This window comes from Tupaia chinensis, unplaced genomic scaffold (genome assembly GCF_000334495.1).
Source record: "Tupaia chinensis unplaced genomic scaffold, TupChi_1.0 Scaffold150006_1, whole genome shotgun sequence".
Lineage (NCBI taxonomy): Eukaryota > Metazoa > Chordata > Mammalia > Scandentia > Tupaiidae > Tupaia > Tupaia belangeri.
This window is the reverse complement of record NW_006209847.1, coordinates 3,853,848-3,862,254: the sequence shown is the minus strand read 5'-3', so window position 1 is coordinate 3,862,254 and position 8,407 is coordinate 3,853,848. Positions and strand designations below refer to the sequence as shown.

Sequence of the window (8,407 nt, the reverse complement as noted above, 5' to 3'; positions counted from 1 at the left end):
GTGAGTGCGAGGTTGCAAGGGCCCAGTATTGAATTGGGGGCGGGCTGGGGTTTCCGGGCATCTGGTTGCCCAGGCTCTGGGGTTTTAGAGCTGGAGACCCCCGTGCGTTTATTTTCCAGGACAGTGATTTGTAGGTGGTCTCTAGGGTTCCTTCTTTCTCCAAATTTCTGTTAGTTCAAGTTAAGGAAACTGGGGAAGGGGGAGACTCATTTCTTAAATATAGTCAGCTGGTTATGAGGAAAACCCACCCATCGTCCCTTAAGCCTAGAGCCATGTATCTTCCCTCAAATCCTTTTGCTGAGACTTTGAAGAGGGACAGGAGAATGGAGGAATGGGGAATAAATAAAAGGGTTCTACCAGGGGCTTTATAAGGAGCAGAATCTCAGCTCCTCTGTCCCTGAGCCCGGGCCAAAGATTGCCCTGCCAGGCTCTCCTCACCAGCCCCCTCTGTCGGGCTAGTGCCTGTGCTGGGAAGGTGGGCCAGCAATCTTTTCCTTTTATAATGGTCATGGCCATTGGTGGAGGAGGGGTCTGGGAGTGGCAGATGGACTTGCTCTCCCCGCCCCCACCCCTTCCCAGAGAATGGTCTGTACCCATTGCAAGGGGGCGAGTTGTAAGAGAGCAGATGGCCACCCCCAGCTTCCAGTGTCTGCCCAGATGGCTGCCCCCACCCCCATATCTGTGCTATGCTCTGGATATGGGGAACTCCACATGCACTGGGGGTTGTAGGCCTGGGAAGCCAGGTGTTTACTGTCCTTCTTCCCAAGGGTGCCCTGGTGACATTTTCTATCCTGGCCAACTCAAATGAGGACGGTAAGAGAGGGAATCCTGGGAGAGAGGGGCTGAGCACCTTGGAAAAGAGGCCTGGGAGTTCCCTGGGGACCGAGTCTGGAGCTGGAGCATTATCTATCACCTCCTTTTTTTTTTTTTTCCCCACTAGAATCCTATTCCATTGCTGGCAGCGAGGGGAGCATATCAGCTTCTGCTTCGGGTCTGGGTGCCCCCTCTGGCCCCAGCTCTGGCCTCAGCTCTGGCCCTTGTTCTCCGGGTCCCCCAGGGCCAGTCAGTGGCCTGAGGAGATGGTTGGATCATTCCAAACATTGCCTTAGTGTGGAAACTGAGGCAGATGGTGGTCAGGCGGGGCCATGTGAGGTGAGCAGAAGCATGCAAGACAACCATGGACATTGGGAGTGGGCGATTTGGGGCTGCTGGTCACTGGGGAGATGTGGCTACTGTCCTTGACCTCTTGACACTTGACCTCTGGCCTCCAGAACTGGTTGCTGGAGCCAGGCTTTCCTGCAGGAGAGGAGTTGCCAGAACTGACCCTGCTGACCACACTGCTGGAAGGCTCTCGAGCTAAGACACAGGTATGAAGGGAAGGGTCTGGGAAGGCTCTCTTCACCCAACAGGTATTCACTTACCCTAGGATGTTCTTTCCTCCAGCCACCTGAAGAGGAGACGTCCCAAGCTCCTGAGAGTGAGGAGGAGCAGAAGAAAGCAGCTCTGGAAAGGAGTATGTAAGTGCCCCCCCCAACACACACAATTGTACAACTTCCAGAAGACTGCCTCACGTTTGGGCTAGAAGTCCCTCTGAGATTGGCTATGGTGACAAAGGGGCTTCTAATCTAGGAGGGAGGACCTGGCTCAGCCAAGGATGTGCCCAGACTCTGAAGCAGGGCACTCTCCCGCTCCCTTCCTAGGTATGTCCTGAGCGAACTGGTAGAGACAGAGAAGATGTATGTGGACGACTTGGGCCAGATTGTGGAGGTGGTACCCTGTACCCTTTCCGAACCCTGGTCCACTTGCCCTTTCCCTCTACCCAGGGCTATTTTCAGGAAATGGCTTGGTGCGGCTTTGCAGCCCCCTCTATTTCTGGGCTCCTTAGGGTGTGAGAGGGAAGGGTTCCCACCAAAGCTGGCACCACATGCTCTTACCCCAATCTTCCCACAGGGTTACATGGCGACCATGGCTGCTCAGGGAGTTCCCGAGAATCTTCGAGGCCGTGACAGGATTGTGTTTGGGAATATCCAGCAGATCTACGAGTGGCACCGAGAGTGAGTGGTGGTGCCCTGAGAGCCAGGTGTTAGAGAGGAACACTCATCTGATTGTTTCTGTACCCCAACTGCGGGGCCGTTGTGACCTAACAGATGTTACAAGAAGTTTTTTTATTGAGCACTACTAGGGCGGACAGCTTCAACTTGGGGGGTGGAGAGAGATGAGGTTCTGAAATGCCTTTCTTTGCCAATCTTTCCAGCTATTTCCTGCAGGAGCTGCAGCAGTGTTTGAAGGATCCTGATTGGCTGGCTCAGCTATTCATCAAACATGTGAGGCTTGAGAGGATGGGGCCTGGGAGAGGAGGGGCTTGGGAACAGAGCTGGGCTCTGTGTAGATGTGCCTACTCTCCTCGCTCATCATGCTCTCTCGAATATTCCCCTGGTAGGAGCGCCGGCTGCATATGTACGTGGTATACTGTCAGAATAAGCCCAAGTCAGAGCATGTGGTGTCAGAGTTTGGAGACAGCTACTTTGAGGTCAGTGGCTTAAGTGCCTTGGGGGAAGGAAGACAGAATGGGCTTGAGCCAGCTATCCAGGCTGCCTGACCACCCTGTCCCTGTCCCCAGGAGCTCCGGCAGCAGCTGGGGCACCGCCTGCAGCTCAGTGACCTCCTTATCAAACCTGTGCAGAGGATCATGAAATACCAGCTGCTTCTCAAGGTCAGGACCACCTCCTCTCTGGGGGCACACCTGGCTAAGACAGTGGTTTCACCTCCCCAGCATTCTTTTTTTTTTTTTTTTGGAGAGGTTTTTGCTATAGGGCGTGTGCACTCGCCAGACAGAGAGAGAGACAGAGAGACAGAAAGCGAAAAATCACCCCCCAGGGGGGATGGCCACGCTGCAATCCCTTCTCCTCCATTCTCCTCTCGGGATCCTGGGCATGCACACACACGCGTGCGTGTGAGTTTAAGCCACCAGGTCTGGGACTCGAACCGCGGTCGACTATGTGGGAGTCCAGCGACATAGCCATTATGCTAACTGCTCGTCCCCTCCCCAGCATTCTTAATGTCCGCCCAGACTTCTTGGGGGCGTCCTTACCTGTGTCCTCGGAGAGGATGTGAGAGCTTCTGAGGGTGTCCTCATGCCTTCCCTGAGTATTTCTTCTGTATGTCTTAGGATTTTCTCAAGTATTATAGTAGAGCTGGGATGGACACTGAAGAGCTGGAGGTGAGAATCCCCAGATCTGCCAGGATACAGCATGTACACCTTATTCTCTTAGTTTTGTGGGTTCCCCAGCCCTTAGGATGGTTTAGAGTCGTCTGGTTTTTAAGGTGAGGCTGGTTGGGGTCATGGTGGTCTGAAGAGATAGATGGCCAAGGAGGCCTTTCTCAATAATGACTCTCTTTCCTGCTAATGCTCCTGTCTCACCTGCATCTCAGCAAGCTGTGGAGGTCATGTGTTTCGTGCCCAAGCGCTGCAATGATATGATGACCCTAGGGAGACTGCGGGGTTTTGAGGTACAGAGATGGGAGAGGGATCTGGAGCCCAGGGATCTGGAGCCTAGTGCTCTTCTGCCCCAGTCCTAGCACTCTGGAGGGCCTTAAGGGAAATGATTTCCTGGGTGCCTGACCCCGTCGCTGGCTGGGAGTGTCAGAGAATGGTAGGAGGAGTGGAAATGATCCCTTTTCACTTCTTATTTTTCCTCCTTTGGTTCTAGGGCAAGCTGACTGCTCAGGGGAAGCTCTTGGGCCAAGACACATTCTGGGTCACAGAGCCTGAGGCTGGGGGGCTACTGTCTTCCCGGGGTCGAGAGAGGCGTGTCTTCCTCTTTGAGCAGATTATCATCTTCAGCGAGGCCCTAGGAGGAGGCGTGCGAGGCGGAGCACAGCCTGGCTATGTGTACAAGAGCAGCATCAAGGTGGGGAGAGCCCTAGGGAGGACTCAGGGAGGATATCTGGCTCTTGGATTTGTTGGAGGGTGTAGGAAACAGAGAGAGCCTAAAGAATTGGTGGGGGACTATCTTATTTTTGCCAATTCAGGTGAGCTGTTTGGGACTGGAGGGAAACCTCCAAGGTGACCCTTGCCGCTTTGTCCTGACCTCCAGAGGACCAGAGGGTGGGATCCAGCGCTACATCCTACAGGCTGCAGACCCTGCAATCAGTCAAGCCTGGGTCAAGCAAGTGGCTCAAATCCTGGAAAGCCAGCGGGACTTTCTCAATGGTGAAGCTCTCAGCCTCCCACCCTCAGCCCTTTGACCTCACTGCCTGCTGATCCAGCTCCTCCCTATCCTATTTTGGCATGATGGTTAAGGTGGCTGGATCTCACATGGCCGACTGCACGGGTTCGAGTCCCATTTTCCATTACTAGCTCAAGATTTGGTAACTCAGTATCCCTTAAAGCCCCCAGCAATTTACAATGGAAGGGAAGGCAAATGGGAGGATGGCACATGCAGGGCCTCTGCTGTAATCCCCCTTCTCTTTCTCTCTTCGCCCTAGCATTGCAGTCACCCATTGAGTACCAGAGACGGGAGAGCCAGACCAACAGCCTGGGGCGGCCAGGAGGGGTGGGGAGCCCTGGGAGGATCCGGCCCGGGGACCGGACACATGTCAGCACACATGCACCGACCAATGGCTCTCTCCCCTCCCTGCTGTTGTTGCCCAAAGGGGAGGAGGCCAGAGCCCCCCTGCCCCTGGACACAAAGGTATGAAGAACAACTTCCTTGTGTAGGGGCTGAATGGAGAGGGGGTTTTCTTGCTGTGGGATTGCCAGAGCCCCTCCTCCATCCCATTCCCTGCAGCCACCACTGTCCTTTTGTCTGACCCTTCCTACTTCCTTTCCCTTCCCTCTTCCCCTCTCCAGTTGAACTCTGAGGAGTAGGTAGTCTCTGGTAATCCGAGTTACCTGGGGAGAGAAGGTTTGGCTAGGGGCTTAAATGGAAAAGAGGCATGCAGGTGGACTCCCTGGCCTTTTTTGATCCTCTGACTTAAATCTTTCTTAGGTCCTTGGCGGTATCTCCCAGGTTCCTCATGACTCTCCTCTGGTTGCTCCAAACCCAAACACCCCTCCCTGCCAGGCCAGACTTGCCAAGCTGGATGAAGACGAGCTATAACTGGTGATGGCCACGGGTGGTGCCGACAGCCACCTGCTCCCCAGAGAGCTCTGGGCAATCCGCCTGCGACCGTGCCAGGATTCCTCCTCCTCAGTGTATCTGGAGAGAGGGGAAGGCTGAGAGTGATGTCAACTTGGAAGAGTACCTAGACCCAAAAGGACCAAGTTCTGCCCAAGGAACACAGATTCCTTCAGCCCCGTCCCCATGCATGCATCACGGTCCCCCAGAAGGAGGATATGTGGGTGGGTGGGAGGGCTGGGGCAGGGGCTGGATAGAAATTACTGGTTTTGTTTTTGATTTTGTTTTTCTTGTTTTCTGAAAATAAAGGTTTTGTTATATCACTAAAGCTGCTGTCTTGGCAGAGGGGAGGGGAGGTTGTGGTGGGGCAGGTGGGATGAAGTGGTATGGAAGGAACCCGCTGGCCCAGTGATTTCAGGAGGGGTCTGATGAAAGGAAAGGAGCCCAGGGTACCAGGTAGACGACGTTGCTGTGTTCGTCCCTCACCTGCTGTCAGACCAGGTCCAGACACTTGATCTTTGGTGTATCTTCTTCCCCTTTACCTAACCTTCTTCCCCTCCTCTTCACCCTCTGTCTACACCTCACTAGGAAGCCCAGCACAGTGTAGCTTCCCACCGTTCCCCCAACATCCAGAAAGTAAAGCACAGAATGCCCAATGTACCTTTCCTCCTGAGGCCTCCATGTTCAGCTGAGAGAAAATAGGAAGGCGGAGAGGCCCTTGCTGGTTCTGGGTCTCCTTATCTTTGCTGTCTGGGAGGCCATGTGGCATGTCCATACTGAACATGAGGGGATTCTTCTTCAATCCATAGACTCAAGGGTGGTGAGTCCAATAGGGCCTTCACTCCCAACTCCTGGGACAGCTCCTGGAACAGACAACCAGATGTGCAGAGGTCCACCTCCTGATGCCCTGTCCCAGGTCCTTATGTTCCACTGACCATTCATCCCCTGGGCTCCGTCACGTGCACTCGGGCTTCCTCAGGAGACAATAGCCTGCTGGGGTGGGACAGTGAGAAGAAGCTGGAGCCTCCCTATGGGCTCCGGATCCCTCTGGTCTCCGACAATGAGGGGAGGGAATCTGTGAAGGGGGGACAGGACGTAGGGCCCAGATAAGACTTCTAGGGAACAATAGGAGGAATTGAAGAGGGGAGACCCACCCTCACTGCACTCTACCCCTGGGACTTTGGGGTCAGGGATTGGGGATCAGAGGGTGATGGGGAGGGGTGCTGAAGATTCTTGTGCCTGGAGGAGGGGATGGCAACAAATAGCAGGATTCTAGAGCACAGACATTCGTATTACTTTAGGGGCCACTGGGGTACATGAGGTGTGCACTTCGTGTATCCACACACGTTTCTGAATGCCTACTTCAGAATGGCACTTGAATGTGATACATGGGGGTTTCAGTTTTTTGGCTCCTAACCAAATAAAAATTTCCCATCAGTTTTGTATTCCCTTCAAACTAGACCCAGCCAGTCCCTGCACAGGTGTCAGGAGCCCTTTTCGAGACCAGTAACTGCTTCCTGGCTCAGTCTGTGAAACTGCTAAGGCCAACAGGGCCCCTTACACTCTACTCTCCAGGGGCGAACTATGCAGTGTGAGGGTTTGGATCTAGGGTGGGGTTGCAAATAGGCTCTGGAATTTCTTGCTCCAGCAGCAAGAAAGCAGCTTTCAGGAAGGATCAGTATGATCTGAGAGGAGCCAGCCTCTGTCAGGTGGAGTGAAAAGGCCAGATCAAAAGGTTTAGAGGGCGGGCAGTGTGGAGGTTAAGGTACTGGATCCCACATGGCCGACTGTGCTGCCCCAGTCCTGGATCTAGAGGCTTGAAAAACATGCCAAGCCTGCTCACAAGCACACCCAAACTCTTGAGAGGAGAATGGAAAAGAGCGTGGCCATTCCCCCTGGGGGTGTTTTCTCATGTTCCCTCTCTGTCGAGCACATGTGACCGATCACAAAAACTAAAACCAAACCAAACAGCTTAGGAGTGGTAAGTAGTGGGTAAAGGTGTAGGGCTCCCTTGTCTTTTGGCCTGTCTCTCTGATTTCTGTATCTTTACACAGTCACCCCTTATACCATGTCCCAGAGCCAGTGACTTAGGGCGTGGCATGGAAGGTGGTCAAGGACGTCTGAGGATACGCCTAACAGAGGGTCTCCCTCCCCAGCTCTCTACTGGCCTGAGAAGGTTCCCAAGACAGAACGCCCTCCAGGACCGGATTGGATCCTGCTTCATGGAGGCGGGACTCAAGGCTAGAGGCAGAAGGATATTTAAGACCGGGAAGCGTTGCTTGCGGCCAAGAACAAAATGAGTGGGCTATTGGACGCCAGGGCCTGTGCAGTCCCTGGAGAGGCCTCTGACCTTAAGTCCCCCCTGGGCTGCAGGCTCAGAGAGCCTCTCACCGAGGCTCGGTTTCAGCAGCTCTTCGGGGGCGCAGAGCAGGACCGGGAGCTACCCGCGGAGCCCTGCTTGCCCAGGCTTTACAGATCGTGGAAGCGGCGGGCGGGCGTTTGTTCCAGGTCGGGGGCGTGGCGCCTTCTGCTGGCTCGGCTGCCCCCGGTGCGCTGGCTGCCCAACTACCGCGGGCGGGCCTGGCTGCTCGGGGATGCGATGGCCGGAGTGACTGTGGGCATCGTGCACGTGCCCCAGGGTGAGAGGTCCCCAACAGCAGCTAGTCAGTGGCCCACATTCTAGAAGGCTTGAGGGAGGTGGCGTAGGGAGTAGGAATTCGGGAGCAAGGGGTGGTTTCGTGGGGGCTCTCAGAATGTTGGAGGGACTGAGAAGTAAGGCCTGCGGAGCTCCTTTCAGATCCCGCCCCGGTCTGGTCTCTGCTCACCTGCCCAATCCGGTGAGAAGCCTTGGTTGGACCTGGTCCCGCTCAGGGAACTGGAGAGAGGGCACACCTGCCCTCCAGGACTCTGACACGGATCTGTGACTTTGTCCACCCCACTGAGCCCGGTGAATTCCTTTCTCTCTTGTGGCATAATTTAGTGCTCCCATGCAACCTCTGAGAGTGGGAAGGAGGCAAGTCCTGGAGGCCGGACCAATGCCTCATCTCCCAGTCAGCCCCTCCAACCTTTCCTTCCACCTTTCCCCAGGCATGGCTTTTGCCCTCCTGACCTCCGTGCCCCCAGTGTTTGGACTCTACACTTCTTTTTTTCCTGTCCTCCTGTACAGCTTGTTGGGTACTGGGAGACACCTGTCCACCGGTGAGTGACCAGGGACTTCCGATGATTTCTCTCCTTATCTGTGGTGATAAAACTAGGCTGGGCTTATTTTTATTTTTTAAATAGAAAAG

General features: G+C 54.7%; 2 protein-coding genes across 7 annotated transcripts in view; both read left to right on the top strand.

Annotated features, from left to right (window-relative positions):
* The window catches only part of ARHGEF25 (Rho guanine nucleotide exchange factor 25), a 7,075-nt gene extending 1,713 nt beyond the window's left edge, over nucleotides 1-5,362 (top strand). Inside the window, exons 1-15 of one of the 3 annotated variants that reach the window (XM_006171886.3) lie at nucleotides 39-813; nucleotides 941-1,152; nucleotides 1,272-1,367; nucleotides 1,444-1,517; nucleotides 1,701-1,767; nucleotides 1,951-2,054; nucleotides 2,255-2,324; nucleotides 2,441-2,530; nucleotides 2,621-2,713; nucleotides 3,170-3,220; nucleotides 3,433-3,510; nucleotides 3,711-3,911; nucleotides 4,033-4,213; nucleotides 4,489-4,694; nucleotides 4,992-5,362. In XM_006171886.3, coding sequence (XP_006171948.1) covers nucleotides 687-813; nucleotides 941-1,152; nucleotides 1,272-1,367; nucleotides 1,444-1,517; nucleotides 1,701-1,767; nucleotides 1,951-2,054; nucleotides 2,255-2,324; nucleotides 2,441-2,530; nucleotides 2,621-2,713; nucleotides 3,170-3,220; nucleotides 3,433-3,510; nucleotides 3,711-3,911; nucleotides 4,033-4,213; nucleotides 4,489-4,694; nucleotides 4,992-5,102 — 1,761 coding nt within the window. In that variant the 5' untranslated portion in view covers nucleotides 39-686 and the 3' untranslated portion in view covers nucleotides 5,103-5,362. Of the gene's footprint in view, nucleotides 1-38; nucleotides 814-940; nucleotides 1,153-1,271; nucleotides 1,368-1,443; nucleotides 1,518-1,700; nucleotides 1,768-1,950; nucleotides 2,055-2,254; nucleotides 2,325-2,440; nucleotides 2,531-2,620; nucleotides 2,714-3,169; nucleotides 3,221-3,432; nucleotides 3,511-3,710; nucleotides 3,912-4,032; nucleotides 4,214-4,488; nucleotides 4,695-4,991 lie in introns of those variants that run through there. The other 2 variants (XM_006171885.3, XM_006171887.3) reach the window with 2 other exon arrangements.
* Nucleotides 5,363-7,416: 2,054 nt separating this feature from the next.
* SLC26A10P (Solute carrier family 26 member 10) overlaps nucleotides 7,417-8,407 on the top strand; it is a 7,151-nt gene continuing 6,160 nt past the window's right edge. For 2 of the 4 annotated variants that reach the window (XM_014585600.1, XM_006172279.2), the window contains exons 1-2: nucleotides 7,417-7,759; nucleotides 8,208-8,318. In XM_014585600.1, coding sequence (XP_014441086.1) covers nucleotides 7,417-7,759; nucleotides 8,208-8,318 — 454 coding nt within the window. Of the gene's footprint in view, nucleotides 7,760-8,038; nucleotides 8,319-8,407 lie in introns of those variants that run through there. The other 2 variants (XM_014585602.2, XM_014585601.2) reach the window with 1 other exon arrangement.